At 36.2% G+C, this 21886-nt stretch overlaps 2 protein-coding genes across 4 annotated transcripts in view; both read right to left on the reverse strand.

Annotated features, from left to right (window-relative positions):
* LOC135696544 (uncharacterized) overlaps positions 1 to 21886 on the reverse strand; it is a 52973-nt gene that overhangs the window by 27220 nt on the left and 3867 nt on the right. For all 3 annotated transcript variants that reach the window (XM_065215967.2, XM_065215964.2, XM_065215966.2), the window contains exons 5-13: positions 21762 to 21812; positions 21218 to 21274; positions 20642 to 20719; positions 19959 to 20040; positions 18817 to 18892; positions 16033 to 16124; positions 15368 to 15446; positions 4906 to 5027; positions 2438 to 2491 (exon numbers count right to left, since the gene is read on the reverse strand). In XM_065215967.2, the coding sequence (XP_065072039.2) occupies positions 2438 to 2491; positions 4906 to 5027; positions 15368 to 15446; positions 16033 to 16124; positions 18817 to 18892; positions 19959 to 20040; positions 20642 to 20719; positions 21218 to 21274; positions 21762 to 21812 (691 nt within the window). The remainder of the gene's footprint in view (positions 1 to 2437; positions 2492 to 4905; positions 5028 to 15367; positions 15447 to 16032; positions 16125 to 18816; positions 18893 to 19958; positions 20041 to 20641; positions 20720 to 21217; positions 21275 to 21761; positions 21813 to 21886) is intronic.
* LOC148958549 (uncharacterized) lies at positions 5034 to 7356 on the reverse strand. The gene has a single exon (XM_089112452.1). The coding sequence runs from the start codon at positions 7354 to 7356 to the stop codon at positions 5584 to 5586; it is 1773 nt and encodes a 590-aa protein (XP_088968578.1). The 3' UTR covers positions 5034 to 5583.

Here is a 21886-nt window from a genome sequence, read left to right on the forward strand (position 1 = left end):
TTTTCGATCTAATGAGTACTTTAAAAAAAACCAGCAGTATTATCCTTTTTTAATGAATCTTACACATCAAAACCTCCCATACGACTCTTGTGTTCTTTCTCGACAGTTCAAAACTGAATTATTGTCATACTTGATTTTTAGGCCATTTTTTAAAATTCAGTTGTAGCCTTTTCAACCTTGCAAACATTTCTGATAATTTTGGGCATTCCTTTAGAGTTGAAAGCTTATTAGCAAAACTTTAGTTTAACGAGACAGGCTAAGCTACAGTTAAAAAAAATTGGTTCTCTTTTAACTAAAGGCAAATGTAATTTCGTTAGCCAATAAGTCTTCAAAAGCAGATGAAACAAAATTTAGTAGCAGAGGAATGAAAGAACATCCTTGAGGCAAGCTAAATTCCATCGTGTGTGAGAAGGAAGAACCGCAGGATAGGCTGTCCGCCGGATTCTGTGAATCTTGCAATGAGTGTTGTTATGAAAGATATACAGGAACAAAGCAATACGACGACGAGAATCCAATGTCACGAAATAAAATTTTCAAAATAAATTAAATTTAAAGGATATACTAAAGGATAAATTCCATCGCCTGCCTATTTAAGAGTGGATACTAATGACTCGGTACAACTTTATGGAATTCTGTGACAATTAACAAAAAGATATAGTAAAAATCCCTTTCTATTAAATAATTAAACATGCTTATTGAAAATGCTTCATTCTTTTATGTTAATTAAAAGCAAAGACGTTTCTTGTGCCTTATTGGTGTACGAGAACCAGTCACAGAGAACTTCGAGCGGCACGTCAGCTAAACTGTTACAAAATGCATATCGCAATGATGCTGCTTACCAAATTGCAAAATTTTATGACTGTTCAATTAACTAGAACATTTACTAGGAATAAATTTTGCAAATAACTATCGAACAACAAGCCACACATTGATTGCTCTATAACGAGAGAAATCCGATTCTTAATAATATGAAAGGCAATGGTCTTGCATTCTATTAAATATTGGGGACTGAAGTTTGTGAAAAACTATGGCTAGCAAATCTATGCAAGCTTTCTCGACATTAAGTTGATTCATATCCAAAAACTTTGACCTATAACCAAATAGTGACCGCGGTTGAACGGTAATTAAGTCTTCCAAAGTATCACTGTCATTTAAGCCTGGCCTTGTCTAACCCCAATAACGTAATCAACAATACTTTGTAACGTCCCTTCTTTTATGTGTATATGCCCCGAATGGTAATTAGTTAGTAAATTCACCAACACGCAACGGTCACGTTATATCGTCTCTTGCTGGCTCCGTGTTTCCTGGATTTTAAACAAGATCACCAAAAACGATTGCACTTACAAAACAACTTCCAGTATTAAGTTTTATATGGGGAGCAGCATCGTCTGGAGTTCCTAAAACGATACTTGGTTACTGTGAATTGATTCGTGATTCTTAGCTGTATTCTGTCTATACACAGTACTGCTGTATATAGTAGGAAATAAGTAACACCCAAACGCGACGAGAATGCGGAATTTTCCCGTCATCAAAAGTCGAAATTTTTCTTCTTCGTTCTTTCTGGTCGTCTAAGCGAAGTGCAATCATGCTTGAAAAAATTCTACTTGAGTTTCTTTTCATGCATTTTGTACACATGAATGCAAATATATCTTAATAATGAGATAGCCTCAATCTTGACCAAAAAATAGTGTTAGGCAAATCCTTGGTTTTTTTTTCCACATAAGGATCAACTTTTTAAGAAATGACTACTCACAAAGGCTTATTTTTCACATCTTTTACGCTTAACTGGATTTCATATCTTCTTATGTTCTGATTCAATTTTACTAAGAGCAGAAATACCAAGGGGCAAATCACTCCGAAAAATCTCGTACACCTTTGGTGGAAATCCTGTTGTTTTATCTGGAAATCACCAGAAATCCTTTTGTTTTAGAGAAAATCTCGTATGCCATTTGCAAGAATGAATTGCCCCTCAATAACACCATTTTCATCAACACTCACTATCGTGATTCCTTACTACCGAGAGTTTGAGGAACATTTGGAATTCCTTATACAGTTTGCTGTATAATGGTAATACAAATTTTAAGGCATTGGACTTGAGAATATTATGTAGATGACATAAACAAGCAAGACATAGACATAAACATGCGTTATTCAAGAACAGTCCCAAACTGAAAAAACCAAAGTGGCTCAGTCTGGAACGAATAGAAATGGTCTAAAAGCCAACCATTTCAATAAACACTCTATAGTTACAGCAGTTATTGCTTTCTACAATCACTTCATGTTTATTTGAGTCTATTATCTTCAAAGTTCGGTATGACTTATGCTTTGTTGAGTAAATAGCTATCAAAGAAAGGTATTGGCATAAACTAACATTAAGGCATATCAAAAAACTTCATTCTTAGTATCATATAAAGAAGGGTAAAACAAATGGACTTACTTCTTCGTTTATGTCCACCATTGTATTTGCAAATGCCTTCTGTGTTCTCACAAGCTTAAAATGCAACAAATGTCAGATTAAGTAAAAGGTGCAATCGCATTTTGGGTACTATCACCAGCTTAAGGTATGTAAATAGATGGCCTTGAGTTGATGCCTATGGTACCCTGCTGACATGAAGATGGATTGTCAGCCTGACAAGAAGATGATCAAACGACGTACTTTACGACACAAAAAGAACTAGTTAAGATTTTATGCCATTCAAGCACAGCATTCGAAGTCATGATAATACAGTAACATACCATGACCCTACATACACACACATATGCATTTGTGCCGGATTTTGAGCACATATGGTTCGTATTTTCGATATACTAAGTAGGTCTATGAATACTATACTTAATGATAAGGATACAAATATCTCTCTCAGAGCAGCTAAATGTCAAAATGAATATACATATTGCCCTTGGTAAATTATCATTCATAAGGATTTGAACTTGCAAAAATGAAAGTGTTTTATCATTGACAACCTGATTCAATAAAGCACTTAGAGTATTCTAGTTGCTTCTTCAGTTGGTAGAAAAAAGGTTCTAGTTGCAAATTTCAAACTTAATGCCATTATCAGAGAACGTGATAATTTATAAAAATTGAAACTACATAGCGTACTAATTGTACCTTTTCAGTAAATTTAATTGAAATAAAAAAAATGAAAAATTCTCCATCTACATTTTCATTCAATAAGAATCTGAAAATTGCATTCAACTTTCCTGGTAACTATTCACTTGAAAATATTATGTTTGGAAATGTAAAATAAATGCTCTGAGTTTAATAAATATGTTCTCAATCAAGGGGTCTCCTCGTGTTAGTTTTCAAACAACCAGGGGAGTTCCTCCATTAAGGAATTCTAGTATGTGCAAATTAGACAGAACTTTCTGTTTATATAGTGCAGTCGTGAAGTGATGAGCCAGGAACAAATTAGTAGAAAAGCACATCATTTTATATAGAATTTTTTTCCTCTATAAGACATCCAAAAATCCTCGCCGAAAGTCCAATTTAGGCAAAAAGATTTCTAAAATTTTAAAAAAATGAGCTTTTTGACAATATGCACAATTTTATCTGCCGAGGGATTCTGCAAAATATGAATAGCTTGCAACAATTCAAGGCGTAAATTCTAATTCAAGGCGTTGAGTATGAATGAGAGTTGGAATTTTTTGCCCAGCATGAAACCTGAAAAGCAGTTGTCCTGATATAAGATTATATATTGCGTCTGCTGCTACAAGATCAATGCTGCCGTGAAGGTGAGGTTTTACATTTGTAGTCCACGTATAATGCCGCAACCTTCCAAAGCTTATCTTGTATTGGTATCGTTGCGACACAATTTTTTAGCACCGCTGGTAGGCGCTACGGGCCCTGGAGCTAAAGTCATCACGGCTCCCCATTTTGCAGCGAAGGCCCAACGCCCTGGCTCTGAAATTGAAGGCTAAAATGGGCTTTATAAATTGCTTTGTAGCGTGGTCAAAATGTTCATCTCTTCTAAAACCTTCTCGGGAATCTTCGGTCGGGGGTTCTGTTTATACAAAATAGGAATGAATGCAGTGTTACGCGGCAAAAATGTGAGTCAACTTATGAGCCCTCTTCCGTCCCCTTCCAAAAATATTTTATTCAAACTGTTGCTCATTAATTTTCAAGCCTATACAGTACCAGTTTACAAGCTTTGTTAAGGCAAAAGCTTCGATGACATTACTAAAGTCAATCTTTTACATGACTGGCATGTCCCCAATACCCAAAATAGCCCTTCGCCCGAGTTAATTGCTAAGGCATTGAATAACATTATGTGCCCTGAAATATTAATGAATGTCCCTCGCTTATGGTGCGTTAACGAATTTTGCATTCTGGCATTCAAAAACTGTCTGTCGGTTATAAAATTCCCGCCCATGTTTTTAGGGAAATCGGAAAAAACTGACTTATTTCCTTTACTAGCCCTCTTATTCATTTTTCAGGCCTAGAATAGGATAATTTTTCCTTACGTGAATCTACAATTCAAAAAAAACAGATTTTTTGCTTTTCTGGACAGATGCCCTCAGTTGTGCTACAAGTATTTGATTATCAAATGTGGCCTCGTATATCATATAAAATTGTTTCCCCACGGTCGAATTTGAGCGATTTTGAGTATGTTATAGAGGAAAACATTTGGCAGTGGATAGTAAAAAATTCGCTTTTCTACCATTTTATTCCAGGTTGACCTTGAATTGAACGCTCCACGACCTCACTAAAATTCTATGTGTTAGATATCATTCGTGACAATTTTATTCATAGTTAGACTTGCATTCATCATTTGCACAATCTTATCCGTACAATGCTTGGATTTGCATGTATGTTGAATTTCAAATAAACATTGAAATTAAAATGAATTCTGGCTTGCTAACACAACATATCTAAGCGATTACACACATGAAATCTCAAATTCTCACCTCTTGACTTTCCCTCTCTATCTCATTGTCATCTTTAAATGATCTGAGCTCCTTTAAAAAGGCTGAAGAATCGTCTGGCAGTTCATACTGTTTCTTGTTATTTTCCATAAAATCGTCGTATTCTGCAATAATTGAATCGGTATAATTAAGAAGGCAATTCTGGACGCTATCTTTTAGGTAGGGCACAAAATAGACAAAACTAGCAAGAAAACTAAAATCACACCAAGTTCCTGTCAGCGAGGGTTCCAAAATTATTTGATGCAATCTTTATTGATGAAAGTATAACTTTTCAATAAATTATATGGAAAAATGTCAACCGTTCGGAGAAAACTTGTTACATGTTTTTCATAACATATAAAAAAACGTTGCATAGAAAAGTCAAATTAAGCAAACATACAACTGCTAAAATCAAACAAAGCTATTTAACTGTAAATTTACTTGTCAAAAACGAACAAAAAATTTACTTTAGCTTTTAAGTTTTAGTAGAACTATGAGAAAAACTATTACCTTGCATGATTAAGGTTTTACTCAACTCTAATTCTGTAAACAACATAATCTGTATATAACACAAACGAGAGGTGTAAATATCCTTTGAAACTAATAACAAAGGTGAACAATAAAGTTCGTAACCAACACAAAAATTATTTGTTATCACAGTCTTCCCTTCTCTAAAATGTCTCAATAGCCTAATCGATCTGGTACCCGGCGTACTCTTTCTGATAATTTTAGCTGAAGTTGATTTTGAGTACCCTCATTTTCTGTTGGCAACTGAGGCAAATCTTGCAGCTCAAATTTGCACTCAGGCTTTGCATCTTGCGTCTCTGGCTTTGCATCTTGCGTCTCACGCTTTGCATCTTGCGTCTCTGGCTTTGCATCTTGCGTCTCTGACTTTGCATCTTGCGTCTTTGGCTTTGTATCTCGCGTCTCTGGCTTTGCATCTTGCGTCTCTGGCTTTGCATCTTGCGTCTCTGGCTTTGCATCTCGCGTCTCTGGCTTTGCATCTTGCGTCTCTGGCTTTGCATCTCGCGTCTCTGGCTTTGCATCTTGCGTCTCTGGCTTTGCATCTCGCGTCTCTGGCTTTGCATCTTGCGTCTCTGGCTTTGCATCTCGCGTCTCTGGCTTTGCATCTCGCGTCTCTGGCTTTGCATCTCGCGTCTCTGGCTTTGCATCTTGCGTCTCTGACTTTGCATCTTGCGTCTTTGGCTTTGTATCTCGCGTCTCTGGCTTTGCATCTTGCGTCTCTGGCTTTGCATCTTGCGTCTTTGGCTTTGCATCTTGCGTCTCTGGCTTTGCATCTTGCGTCTCTGGTTTTGCATCTTGCGTCTCTGGCTTTGCATCTTGCGTCTCAGGCTTTGCATCTTGCGTCTCTAGCTTTGCATCTTGAGTCTTTAGCTCATATTGGCATTCAGACTTTGTATTCCCTTGTGGTGCTAAATGCTTGAGCGATACCGTATCTTCTCTACCATCTTGAAACCTTATATGGGCATATCGAGGATTTGCTTCAATGAGCTCTACTTCATCCACAAGTGGATCAAACTTGGAGTCTCTGATATGTCGCTGCAAAAATACAAGACCAGGCGTAGTTAGCCAGGTGGGCATTGATTGTCCGCCAGTAGATTTTCGTTGGAAGGAAAACATGAATTCATGTGGTGTGGCATTTGTTGAAGTACATAGCAGGGACCTCATTGTGTGTAGAGCATCACATATGACTTCTTGCCACCATGTCACCGGTAGTTGACGTGTCTTTAGCGCCAAAGTCATGGTTCTCCATATAATTCCATTGTAACGCTCAACTTGCCCATTCCCTGCTGGATTGTAGCTTGTAGTGCGGCTAGTGGAAATACCTTTTTGATGAAGAAAGTTCTTGAGCTCTTTCCTCATGAAGCCACTTCCACGATCGGAATGAATATATGCAGGCATTCTGAATATAGAAAACAGCGAACAAAGGCATTGTATAACAGTATTGCTGTTTACATCTTTGCAAAGGAAAGCGAAAGGAAATCTCGAAAATTCATCAATAACTGTGAGAATGTACATATTCTTGTTACAGCTTGGCAGCGGTCCTTTAAAATCGATATTTAATCGTTCAAATGGCTGTGTAGCTTTTATCAAGTGTTTGGGCTCCGGACGAAAGAATTGTGGCTTGCATTCAGCACATATCTTGCACGTGCGTGTCACTTCTCTGATTTCTTCCATTGTATACAGTAGATTGCGAACTTCAACAAAGTGTGCCATGCGGGTAACGCCGGGATGGCAAAGTGATGCATACAGTTCGTGAAGATTTTCTTGTTGCACCGTACTAAGGCTCATAGAAGCTCTCGATAACGTATCAGCTGGAATATTCTCAGCTCCTAATCTGTATGTAACATCAAAACTGTACGTAGCCAATTCTAGTTTCCATCTCATGTTCTTGTCATTTTTTATTTTTCCTTTATGTTTTGTATCAAACATAAATGCAACTGACTTCTGATCTGTTACAAGCTTAAAATGCCTTTCCGTAAGGAATGCTTCCAATGCCACACAGCCTCAATAATTGCAGCTGCTTCTTTCTCTACCGCATAGTGCTTTAATTCAGATCCATGAACTGTCCTCGAGAAGAATGCCACAGGACGACTATTCTGATTAAGTGCAGCAGCAAGTGAGAATTCTGAACCATCTGCTTCCAACTCAAAGGGTAGTGATTCGTCAATGGCACAGACGACTGACTGTTCAACGTCTTGTTTTAATGCCACAAATGCCTCTCAAACTTTTTCGTCAAGAGGAAAATTTCTATTTTGAATTAACGGCCTTGCCTTCTTTGAAAAATCTCTTATCCATTTCGAGTAATGAGAAACGAGCCCGATAACTCGTTTTTGACTCTTGATATCATTCGGCGGCGGTAACTTTTGGAGTGGTTTTAACCTTTCTGGATCAGGTTTTATTTCGCCTTCAGACACCACACAACCTAGGATGCTGAGGCTTCTTGTAGAGATGACACATTTCTCCTTGTTGTAGGTCAGATTCTTTCGATTAGCTGCAGTTAGAAACCGTTCTTGCCATGATGAGCTTGATCCTTTCCACATGTAGTTATGTCATCGAGATAAGCAAACGTATCCTCGAGAGATTCCTCTATAATGAAGTTATCCGTTTTTCTCTGAAAAGCAGCTACTCCATTAGTAACTCCAAATGGGACTCGGCGAAACTGGTAAAGGCTCTTGTTTGCTTCAAACGCGGTAGAATGTCTTTCATCTTCTTTGATTGGGACCTGACGATATGCACTTTTTAGATCAATTGTGCCTTAAACTCTGTACTGTGCAATCTTAGTTACAGTTTCTTCTATTCTTGGAAGAAGATATGCGTCCAACTGGGTGAATCTATTGATCGTTTGTGAATAGTCAATAACCATACGTTTCTTGTGCCCTTCATTTTTAGTGACGACGACCTGGGCTCTCCACGGGGAGTCACTGGGTTCTATAATGCCTTCTTCTGGCAGCCGTTTCGTCTTAGCTGCGATGAATTTCTGATCTTCTTCACTATATTTTCTTGACTTGGTAGCAATTGGTTTAACATCTGTAGTAAGATCCTGAAACAAAAGTGGTGGATGTACATTCAGCGTTGTTAAGTTGCATAGCTTCAGTGGTGATACAGATCCTCCATAATTTATCGTTACGCTTTCATGTTGTTCTTGCCAGCTTTGACCTAGGATTATGTCCGCACATAGATCTTGTAGAATGAAAAATTTGACATTTTCATATGTCCTGTCGTTAAGCTTGATATCTGTTATACAGTACCCTTGCATTTTAGCTGTAAGTGATGAAGTTGCCACGGACACATTTTGGTTGGTTTCGTGATTCTTTAATCCAAGTCGATGTGCTATACGGGGGTGGATGAAGCTATCCACTACTTCCAGAATCCACTAGAGCTTTTATGATTTCTTCATTGATTCAAATATCCACGCAAGCTTTGCTTAGTGTTTTTGCAGCAACTGTAGCTAAGGACGGACGATTCAGAGCTGCTGAGGCTGGCTCATCACGGCGCTTTGATTTACAGACTCTTTTGAAATGGCCGTTCTTTTGACAATTACTGCACGTGGCATCTCGAGCAGGACATTTTGAGCGTGGATGTCAATCAAAACAGCAGAAGAAACATTTTGTTTTAGTGAAGTTGCTGCCGATATGCTTTCTGCATTTTCGTCCACGAGAGTGCTTTCTTCACTTGATTTAACTTTCAAATTCACTTTCGTATCTAACTTCACTTTCAGCAGTGGTCGGCATAAAAGTTAACTTGTAAGATTCGGGGCTTTTCTGCGCTGTATCAAGAGCCCTTGCTTGGTGGAAGGCCGTTTGAGGATCAAGTGTTTTGTTCTCCAGCAAGTGTTGCCGAATATTACTCGAAATTATTCCACTCATAAATGCATCTCGTATCGCTTCATCTCAGTATTGAGCAGCTGTAACTTGGCAAAAGTTGCAGTCTTTGCTTAGAGTTTTTAGCGCTTGTAAATATTCATCTAAAGATTCCCCTGGTGGTTGTTTTCGAGTGGCTAGTGAATGCCGAGCGATGATGTCGTTTGGTGTTTTCACGTAAAGAGTTTTTAACATAGCAACAGCTTCTTTGTACGTATCGACTTCACTAATAAATCGTAAACTTCGCGTGAAACATAGTTTACCAAAACACGTAGCTTGTTGAGTTCCTCTTGCGGCAAAGTTTCGAGAAAGTTCTCGAAAGTGATGAACCAGTGTCGCAATTGTTTCGCTGCGTCTGTAGAGTTTAAAGTTGCGTCAAACCGATCCGGTTTTAGCACTTTGTCCATTTTGATCAGAGTTGAGTAAATTGTCGTAAAGTAGAACTATGAGAAAAACTATTACCTTGCATGATTTAGATTTTACTCAACTCTAATTCTGTAAACAAAATCATCTGTATATAACAGAAACGAGAGGTGTAAATGTCCTTTAAAACTAATATAAAAAGGTGAACAATAAAGTTCGTAACCAACACAAAAGTTCGTTGTTATCACAAAGGTATTATTAACTACGATATATAAAAAAATTCAACAACCAAAGTTAAGTTATAGAGACTAAGACACGCCTTTTTGTCATGGACTAACATGCAAATGCTGTACCTAATTAATATTTTGTATGGTAGATTCAGAGGACTAAAAAGGCGGTTTTTTTCAAATTTCAACACTTAAAATAAACAAAAAATACATTCCATTGAAAACAAAAATACGATCAAAATTATCTCAACTTCCTTTTAAGTCCTGGCAAAACAACTAAACATTTCACTCAACATCTTGTTTAGTGAAGTTGAGCGAACTTTAGCGAGGGTGGCAAAACGTGACTAAACTCTTCACTAAACTTCACCCAACTTTTTTGAACTGCGAGATGTCTATGACGCTGTTAAGCTGGCGAAACAAAAGTTGAGAGAAATGTTTATTGAAATGTTTAGTCGTTTTACCAGGGATTTAGAGCTACCGACTCCCAATGTATATACACCATACTCCTAGTCATTTTCTATCAATCACAGCAAACACGATAAGAATTGTTTCAACTTGCCTTTAGAGCTACCGACTCCCAATGTATATACACCATACTCCTAGTCATTTTCTATCATTCAAAGCAAACACGATAAGAATTGTTTCAACTTGCCTTTAGAGCTACCGACTCCCAATGTATATACACCATACTCCTAGTCATTTTCTATCAATCACAAGAAACACGATAAGAACACGATAAGAATTGTTTCAACTTGCCTTTAGAGCTACCGACTCCCAATGTATATACACCATACTCCTAGTCATTTTCTATCATTCACAGCAAACACGATAAGAATTGTTTCAACTTCCTTTTAGAGCTACCGACTCCCAAAGTATATACACCATACTCCTAGTCATTTTCTATCATTCACAGCAAACACGATAAGAATTGTTTCAACTTCCTTTTAGAGCTACCGACTCCCAAAGTATATACACCATACTCCTAGTCATTTTCTATCATTCACAGCAAACACGATAAGAATTGTTTCAACTTCCTTTTAGAGCTACCGACTCCCAAAGTATATACACCATACTCCTAGTCATTTTCTATCATTCACAGCAAACACGATAAGAATTGTTTCAACTTGCCTTTAGAGCTACCGACTCCCAAAGTATATACACCATACTCCTAGTCATTTTTTATCATTCACAGCAAACACGATAAGAATTGTTTCAACTTCCTTTTAGAGCTACCGACTCCCAAAGTATATACACCATACTCCTAGTCATTTTCTATCATTCACAGCAAACACGATAAGAATTGTTTCAACTTGCCTTTAGAGCTACCGACTCCCAAAGTATATACACCATACTCCTAGTCATTTTCTATCATTCACAGCAAACACGATAAGAATTGTTTCAACTTCCTTTTAGAGCTACCGACTCCCAATGTATATACACCATACTCCTAGTCATTTTCTATCAATCACAGCAAACACGATAAGAATTGTTTCAACCTCCCTTTAGAGCTACCGACTCCCAATGTATATACACCATACTCCTAGTAATTTTCTATCAATCACAAGAAACACGATAAGAACACGATAAGAATTGTTTCAACGTCCCTTTAGAGCTACCGACTCCCAATGTATATACACCATACTCCTAGTAATTTTCTATCAATCACAGCAAACACGATAAGAATTGTTTCAACCTCCCTTTAGAGCTACCGACTCCCAATGTATATACACCATACTCCTAGTAATTTTCTATCAATCACAGCAAACACGATAAGAATTGTTTCAACTTTCCTTTAGAGCTACCGACTCCCAATGTATATACACCATACTCCTAGTCATTTTCTATCAATCACAGCAAACACGATAAGAATTGTTTCAACCTCCCTTTAGAGCTACCGACTCCCAATGTATATACACCATACTCCTAGTAATTTTCTATCAATCACAGCAAACACGATAAGAATTGTTTCAACCTCCCTTTAGAGCTACCGACTCCCAATGTATATACACCATACTCCTAGTAATTTTCTATCAATCACAAGAAACACGATAAGAACACGATAAGAATTGTTTCAACGTCCCTTTAGAGCTACCGACTCCCAATGTATATACACCATACTCCTAGTAATTTTCTATCAATCACAGCAAACACGATAAGAATTGTTTCAACCTCCCTTTAGAGCTACCGACTCCCAATGTATATACACCATACTCCTAGTAATTTTCTATCAATCACAGCAAACACGATAAGAATTGTTTCAACTTTCCTTTAGAGCTACCGACTCCCAATGTATATACACCATACTCCTAGTCATTTTCTATCAATCACAGCAAACACGATAAGAATTGTTTCAACCTCCCTTTAGAGCTACCGACTCCCAATGTATATACACCATACTCCTAGTAATTTTCTATCAATCACAGCAAACACGATAAGAATTGTTTCAACCTCCCTTTAGAGCTACCGACTCCCAATGTATATACACCATACTCCTAGTAATTTTCTATCAATCACAGCAAACACGATAAGAATTGTTTCAACCTCCCTTTAGAGCTACCGACTCCCAATGTATATACACCATACTCCTAGTAATTTTCTATCAATCACAGCAAACACGATAAGAATTGTTTCAACCTCCCTTTAGAGCTACCGACTCCCAATGTATATACACCATACTCCTAGTAATTTTCTATCAATCACAGCAAACACGATAAGAATTGTTTCAACCTCCCTTTAGAGCTACCGACTCCCAATGTATATACACCATACTCCTAGTAATTTTCTATCAATCACAGCAAACACGATAAGAATTGTTTCAACCTCCCTTTAGAGCTACCGACTCCCAATGTATATACACCATACTCCTAGTAATTTTCTATCAATCACAGCAAACACGATAAGAATTGTTTCAACCTCCCTTTAGAGCTACCGACTCCCAATGTATATACACCATACTCCTAGTAATTTTCTATCAATCACAGCAAACACGATAAGAATTGTTTCAACCTCCCTTTAGAGCTACCGACTCCCAATGTATATACACCATACTCCTAGTAATTTTCTATCAATCACAAGAAACACGATAAGAACACGATAAGAATTGTTTCAACTTGCCTTTAGAGCTACCGACTCCCAATGTATATACACCATACTCCTAGTAATTTTCTATCAATCACAAGAAACACGATAAGAACACGATAAGAATTGTTTCAACTTTCCTTTAGAGCTACCGACTCCCAATGTATATACACCATACTCCTAGTCATTTTCTATCAATCACAGCAAACACGATAAGAATTGTTTCAACTTTCCTTTAGAGCTACCGACTCCCAATGTATATACACCATACTCCTAGTCATTTTCTATCAATCACAGCAAACACGATAAGAATTGTTTCAACTTTCCTTTAGAGCTACCGACTCCCAATGTATATACACCATACTCCTAGTCATTTTCTATCAATCACAGCAAACACGATAAGAATTGTTTCAACTTGCCTTTAGAGCTACCGACTCCCAATGTATATACACCATACTCCTAGTCATTTTCTATCAATCACAGCAAACACGATATGAATTGTTTCAACTTCCTTTTAGAGCTACCGACTCCCAATGTATATACACCATACTCCTAGTCATTTTCTATCAATCACAGCAAACACGATAAGAATTGTTTCAACTTTCCTTTAGAGCTACCGACTCCCAATGTATATACACCATACTCCTAGTCATTTTCTATCAATCACAGCAAACACGATAAGAATTGTTTCAACTTTCCTTTAGAGCTACCGACTCCCAATGTATATACACCATACTCCTAGTCATTTTCTATCAATCACAGCAAACACGATAAGAATTGTTTCAACTTGCCTTTAGAGCTACCGACTCCCAATGTATATACACCATACTCCTAGTCATTTTCTATCAATCACAGCAAACACGATAAGAATTGTTTCAACTTTCCTTTAGAGCTACCGACTCCCAATGTATATACACCATACTCCTAGTCATTTTCTATCAATCACAGCAAACACGATAAGAATTGTTTCAACTTTCCTTTAGAGCTACCGACTCCCAATGTATATACACCATACTCCTAGTCATTTTCTATCAATCACAGCAAACACGATAAGAATTGTTTCAACTTTCCTTTAGAGCTACCGACTCCCAATGTATATACACCATACTCCTAGTCATTTTCTATCAATCACAGCAAACACGATAAGAATTGTTTCAACTTTCCTTTAGAGCTACCGACTCCCAATGTATATACACTATACTCCTAGTCATTTTCTATCAATCACAGCAAACACGATAAGAATTGTTTCAAGTTTCCTTTAGAGCTACCGACTCCCAATGTATATACACCATACTCCTAGTCATTTTCTATCAATCACAAGAAACACGATAAGAACACGATAAGAATTGTTTCAACTTTCCTTTAGAGCTACCGACTCCCAATGTATATACACCATACTCCTAGTCATTTTCTATCATTCTAAGCAAACACGATAAGAATTGTTTCAACTTTCCTTTAGAGCTACCGACTCCCAATGTATATACACCATACTCCTAGTCATTTTCTATCAATCACAGCAAACACGATAAGAATTGTTTCAACTTTCCTTTAGAGCTACCGACTCCCAATGTATATACACCATACTCCTAGTCATTTTCTATCATTCAAAGCAAACACGATAAGAATTGTTTCAACTTTCCTTTAGAGCTACCGACTCCCAATGTATATACACCATACTCCTAGTCATTTTCTATCAATCACAGCAAACACGATAAGAATTGTTTCAACTTTCCTTTAGAGCTACCGACTCCCAATGTATATACACCATACTCCTAGTCATTTTCTATCATTCAAAGCAAACACGATAAGAATTGTTTCAACTTTCCTTTAGAGCTACCGACTCCCAATGTATATACACCATACTCCTAGTCATTTTCTATCATTCAAAGCAAACACGATAAGAATTGTTTCAACTTCCTTTTAGAGCTACCGACTCCAAATGTATATACACCATACTCCTAGTCATTTTCTATCAATCACAGCAAACACGATAAGAATTGTTTCAACTTGCCTTTAGAGCTACCGACTCCCAATGTATATACACCATACTCCTAGTCATTTTCTATCAATCACAAGAAACACGATAAGAACACGATAAGAATTGTTTCAACTTTCCTTTAGAGCTACCGACTCCCAATGTATATACACCATACTCCTAGTCATTTTCTATCAATCACAAGAAACACGATAAGAACACGATAAGAATTGTTTCCACTTCCCTTTAGAGCTGCCGACTCCCAATGTATATACACCATACTCCTAGTCATTTTCTATCATTCACAGCAAACACGATAAGAATTATTGCCACTTCCTTCTAGAGCTAAAGCCTCCCAATGTATAATGCTAGTCATTTTCTATAATTCACAGCAACAGAGCCAAAAATTTTGAAAACTTATTCAAAATGATACAAACCTTGAATCACGCAGTTTCTAACCATGTATAGCTGCTCTTCCAACGTTTCCATTACAGACAAATCTTTTTTTATTTGATCCTAAATTGAACAGAAATGAATAGAACATGAATAGGGCAGACCATAATCAGATATGACAAAAACATATGGTAAGACGCTTTGGCCTTCAGTAATCTGTTTTAAGGACAACTAATCATTCTTAAGCACAATAGAAAAGATTTTCTAAATTTTCTAAATTGTCTAAGAACAGACATTGTTATTAAAAATTTTGCTGTAATTATTATTGTGTGCCTAAGGAAAGGTCTATTCTGTCTTTGGATTCGTAAGCAGGCTGACAATAAATTAACCTAAGATAATTCTATGTAGCAGACATTTAGAATCATTTCCTTGAGCAACTATTCAACGCACAGCTTCAAACTGTTATAAAAATATTATATACGTAGTATAATTTTACTCTGCAAATATATTACACGCTGACACAAATAAATTTTCCTACTTTTAAAGATACATAAAAACTATCCAGAGCGTGCAATTAATTTACTCTTTTCTAATCTTGAGACACCCCATTATTTAATCAACTTTAAATACTTATTCACCCTATGATAGGCCAACTCCGATCTTTAAAGAAGTATCTTCAAATGGGGGCTTTGCAAAGAAATGTACTCACATAGCGATAGCCTGCGGTAATCTCCTTACTTTGACTTGACTTTATAGAACCCGTGTCTGATTCTTTCAAGGTCAGGTGAGGATTCTCAAAGGCTAAAACAGATTTACTTCAAGTAATTAAAACGTAAAACCTTTCTGATGAGTGAAATTAAGCCCTGCTGCTACAGTAGAGTTAAGGAACGTGACTTTATTTCATGCAAAAGAAATGAGAGCTAACAAGTTGTAGAATCCAAAAAAATCTTTCGTTCTGAAGGCAGTTTAAAATTCTTGTTTTTTAAGGATATGTAAACTGCTGAAAGTACTACAAAGAGTTATAGCTGATTACTAAGAAGATTTAAAGCTTACAATCGTTACTTACCCTCTCTCTAATGAAAACATGTAAATAACACAGTTTTCTTGTGTTAATGGATTACTTTCGTCACTATTTATTTCAATACTTTGTTTTATTCGTTAATTATTATCTGTTTTGTGTTTATAGATGAGGCCTATCCTTGAAAAATGCTGTTATGAAGATAATCGTCCTATTTTGTAAAGTTGTGTTGTTTTACCAGAAAAGGTACTGAAATAACCTTTCATCTTCAGCCTAATAGTAAATTAATGCTTCAGAAGTCATCACAGCACAAAAAGAGAAATATGTACTAGATTTCTATTTTTTCTATTTCTATTTCTATAAAAAAATTTGATCATGATAAATTGGAAACATTTTCCAATGTTGGAATCATTGAAACGTTTTTAATAATTTTAGGTAGACTACATTATCTTATTATAATTAACTTGTTCAATTTTTCTCTTTCGTGGTTGTATTTTAGATGGAGGGAGCCTTGAATATCAGGACTAGTGAAGACAGGGCTGGAAAATGTTGCAGTTTGCCAGGAAAATTTCAGCGTGAAATCACAAATCGCTTGATTTTAATATGAACATTAGATTTATATCACTCTAAAAAGGCTTTGAAAAAGCAAACATTTTACAACATATTGGCTAAAAGCTTTTTCGTCTGAAACTCGTCAGAGCATAAAACGTCAGAATAAGGGTCTGAAAGAACACGATGAAAAATATATACCCAGTTGTGGATCGAAATAGGCCAATCAAAAAAACGCAAACACAAGACCAACCAGTGCTTCGTGCCTAAAGAAAAATTACCACTGGAGTCCAAGAGAGAAAACGAACTCCTTCTGTCTACACAACGGCGGTTTTTTCGTTTGTATGTAGATCGATTTCAAAACTGCTAGATGGAAGGACGACCAGGCTCTACCAATTATCTGAAACATGTCGTCATTATAGAGTTTAGCACAATCTGGGTTGTGTAAAAGATGTTGACCTATGACAGAATCATTTATTTTAACAGTGTTTTTAGACCTACAAGATCGAGGAGGCTGTTCTCTTCGAGAGGCAGTTTTGTTTTCTTATGTGGGAAGGAACATGCTGTTTTATCCTATCTCCCAATCTTTGGGTTGTGCGTCCTACGTAGCCAGAATCACACTGGCACGTAAATTTATAAATAACAGAACTTTTTTGGTTGGTAGGAGCGCAATCCTTTTGAATGGATGGAAGGGCTCGACACAATTCGAGGATTGACAGCAAAGAAACATTTTGTTATGGCTTGCCTAATCTGACTCTCGAATGGCAAGGAAGTGTTACCAATCCATGGTAGTTTCAAAAAAACTGGGCACTTTTGCGGACCAAACCTTTGAACAGCCGAAAAACTTGCGATCTTCTCCTTAGTATAAGATAAAATGACGACTTCTGGATAGCCGTTGTCCAGAAAGATCGTTTTAAGTTTTTCCAGTTCAGCGTGCAGTTTAGATTTCGAGCAGATCATCAGTGCCCTATGTACTAAAGTTTTAACAAGGTTGACTTTGCGTTGTTTTGAGCAAAATAAATTCAAGCGTATGTACAGTACTGACCTTTAACAAATTACAAGCAAAATGGTTGCAAGTATAAACAAAATGGTTGCTGTTCGAATAGATATGGTAAAAAATCGAGAACCAACAATTAGTTCTTTTTTAGTATGACAGGTTAGATTTAGGACAAATGTTTGAACAAATCAAGCAACTTAAAATATCACTTTCAGTGACTGGAAACTTTGTCGAAGCTTCGCATGAAATCTTGAATTTTTCATTTCGCTGCCAGGAAGAAAAATCATTTTTCAAGCCCTGAGTGAAAGAACTTCCCTCCATAAAAATTATGGACGCAAACTAAACCAACCAAATAAAGATGTCTGATTGTAGCTAAAAGCTATCTGCTTCACCCAGTACCGTGTGTCATATAATTAAGTGCAGCTGGTGTTTTTAAAAGTTAGGACGAAGTGCATGCAATAACTTTTGATCTCCCTCGCGTATGGTGGAATCCATTGCCCGGAGGTGATTTTTTGTATTTTTTACAACCTAGCGTCAAAATGTTGCTTTCAGGACACTGAAAACCAAGCCTGTCGAGCCGTGTCCTGGGTGTTCCTCTCGATGTCATCTTCACTCGTTTCTATAAGGTTGCTTTTACAAGAGCCAAACCATCGCAAACAGATTTCGGTACAAAGTAGAAGAAAGTGTCCGTTGTATGAAAATGTCTGTTTTCCTGAGTGTTGCTTCACAAGGGACAACCCGTAAAAAAGACATTTAGGATACTTTTGTAGAAATTATCTCCCTGCTGTTTGAGCGTGTCTTCTACAAAAGGGCATTGTTAATGAAGGTTTCAACATAGAACCATGAAGCTGCCATCAACATAAAAAATGTAAATTTAAAAAGTTATGAGATAGCATTTAGTATAATTGTATTGATAAGAATGTACTCACTGTCTTTCAGCTTGTCGTAGCCGGTTTTGTAAACACGTAAATTCTTTGACTCTTCGACGCATGAATCAAGCTCAATCTATGGCAGAAAAGACAAAATATAATGATAAATTCTTTGACTCTTCACCACACGAATCAAGCTCAATATTTTGCAAAAAAAAGACAAAAGATAGTGATAAATTTTATAACTCTTCAACACATGAATCAAGCTAAATCTTTTGCAGAAAAGACAAGAGATAATGATAAATTCTTTGACTCTTCAACACACGAATCAAGCTCAATCTTTTGCAAAAAAAAGACAAAAGATAATGATAAATTCTTTGACTCTTCAACGCATGAATCAAGCTCAATCTGTTGCAGAAAAAACAGAAGATAATGATAAATTGTTTAACTCTTCAACACACGAATCAAGCTCAATCTTTTGCAAAAAAGACAAAAGATAATGATAAATTGTTTAACTCTTTAACACACGAATCAAGCTCAATCTTTTGCAAAAAAGACAAAAGATAATGATAAATTCTTTGACTCTTCACCACACGAATCAAGCTCAATATTTTGCAAAAAAAAAGACAAAAGATAGTGATAAATTTTTCAACTCTTCAACACATGAATCAAGCTAAATCTTTTGCAGAAAAGACAAGAGATAATGATAAATTCTTTGACCCTTCAACACACGAATCAAGCTCAATCTTTTGCAAAAAAAAGACAAAAGATAATGACAAATTCTTTGACTCTTCAACGCATGAATCAAGCTCAATCTGTTGCAGAAAAAACAAAAGATAATGATAAATTGTTTAACTCTTCAACACACGAATCAAGCTCAATCTTTTGCAAAAAAGACAAAAGATAATGATAAATTGTTTAACTCTTCAACACACGAATCAAGCTCAATCTTTTGCAAAAAAGACAAAAGATAAATTCTTTGACTCTTCAACACACGAATCAAGCTCAATCTTTTGCAAAAAAGACAAATAATAATGATAAATTCTTTGACTCTTCGGTACGTGAATTAATCTTGGTATACAATAGAAATACAATAGCATTGAACGTGTTCTTCTCCTTTGCAGAGAAATATTAGCCCTTAGAATTTTAGATATTCTCTAAATAAGCTATAACAGAAAATGATTGATGTAGCAAATACTAACCTTTAGATCACTTATTTTCTTTTCGTTTGATTCCTCCATACATTTCTTGTCGTTTTTTAATTTTTCGATTGTTCCCTGCGATCTAGAAATGTATAGAAAATTTAATTCACACAACCAAAAATAAACGAAATTGGTGATGGTTAAAAATGTCACTTCAACTATGTGTCCAAAAGTTTATGTAACATTTGCAATGTCAATAAAAAGCCAAAAAAACATTTTTTCCAGTTTCTATCAAAGATGCAAACTTTTCTTAGATTTATCTTACTAGCGACGTTTCGTGCTATTTTGATTGCCAGAAATCAGGCGTACTCTCTGTTGAATCAATTATAATAGTTTAGGCCAAAGAACAAGTTAAGTAACCTACCAACCTATGACTAAAAATAAAACCAAGATGTACCATTTAACATTTTAGCTTCGTACGTTATTAAAAATTAAAATGTAAAAAGAAACGATCCGTAATGAATGCATCTAGAGCAGAATTTGACTGGAAAAAAATTACAAATTGCAGAGAGATATATAAAACAAAACAACGACAATTGCAGACAAAAGATACATATTTTATAGCATTCATTTATTTCATTATTTAATAGTTGGTTCAGGTTAGCAAGAATGGGTTTACCAACAGGAAAAAGTGGAAGTTCAATGCCTCCTTTTAAAACTTAGATAAAATAACAACTCAATACTTTTTGACTTCGTCTTTCTCTGATCTAAGTTCCAACTGCAGAGCAGAAATTTTCTGTTTCAATTTTTCCTCTGCTTCACTAAAATTGAATCCAAAAAGAACAAAAAATCACGGTAGAATCTTCATGTAAATTCTGACATTATTTGTCAGTTGGTTCGGTGTATTTTGCAACAATTTCACTTTAATCAGGTCAAAATTAAGGATTTCATTTACAATCGTCATTTCTTTTCAAAAAGCAGATCCATGGAATGGTCACGGAAGAATATCGGTTTCTATGTACATTGCCCCAAATACAACTGCCATTTATAGAGTTTCGAAGCATGACGTCATTAGAATATGTTTTTAGATAATTCTCAATAATACCCTTTTTTGTGAACTGATTCTATATTCAATCATTCGCTACGCGAGGCTTTCAGCATACATGTCTTTTCAAATGCTTTACCTTAAGAATGTAATTAGTTTTGAGCTGCATCAATAATTTAGAATTTCAATAAATGAATTGCAACTCACTGTAGTGACAAATCGATACAAATTTCTACTCTGTTGACAGCGTAAAGAGAATCACAGCATCACTTACATACGCAATGATATCTGAGCTTCTTTTTCACTGATTAATGACTCGAAATCCATGCACCTGGTCAAGAAGAACAAATTTTCATCATTAAAATAATCATGTAGCGTTTCTTAGATGCAGAGAGATTTTTACTTGGGCTTATTCTGTAATTATCATAAACAAAATGAGCGCATAAACCATTATTTTGGTCAACCAAATGTCTCCAATCCAGGAAACAGCCAGATGTCACCGGACCATCGTTTGCGATTCCGGTTTAATGGACTTCTCAGCACCTTCTTGTGCATATTATACTGTCTAGGTGAATAGTAAAGAGGATAAAATAGAGCCATTCAAAACACAAGTCTCAGTAATTGAAGGAACCCGTTCTTCTTGAAAACTCTCACCAATCTGTACGATTGTAGCAGTTTCCTCTGCTTACATAGAATAAAGTATCAAAATCGAATCCAAAACATTCTTTTGAAACTCTCCAGAATATTAGAGCAAAATATGAATTTATGAATCGATAAATTTATGACTTAAGAGAAGGGGTGCTATCAGAAAAAAATACCTCTCTTCAAGTTTTCTTATATTTGCAAGAAGCTCTTCAGCTTTTTCGTTTCTGCAAGGTAATTCGTAGACGTAGCTGTTAGCAAAAAACTCTGACGCATAAATCTATTAACACCTCCTAAGATC

The sequence above is a fragment of the Rhopilema esculentum genome, chromosome 14 (genome assembly GCF_057945365.1).
Source record: "Rhopilema esculentum isolate cy_ngs chromosome 14, ASM5794536v1, whole genome shotgun sequence".
NCBI lineage: Eukaryota > Metazoa > Cnidaria > Scyphozoa > Rhizostomeae > Rhizostomatidae > Rhopilema > Rhopilema esculentum.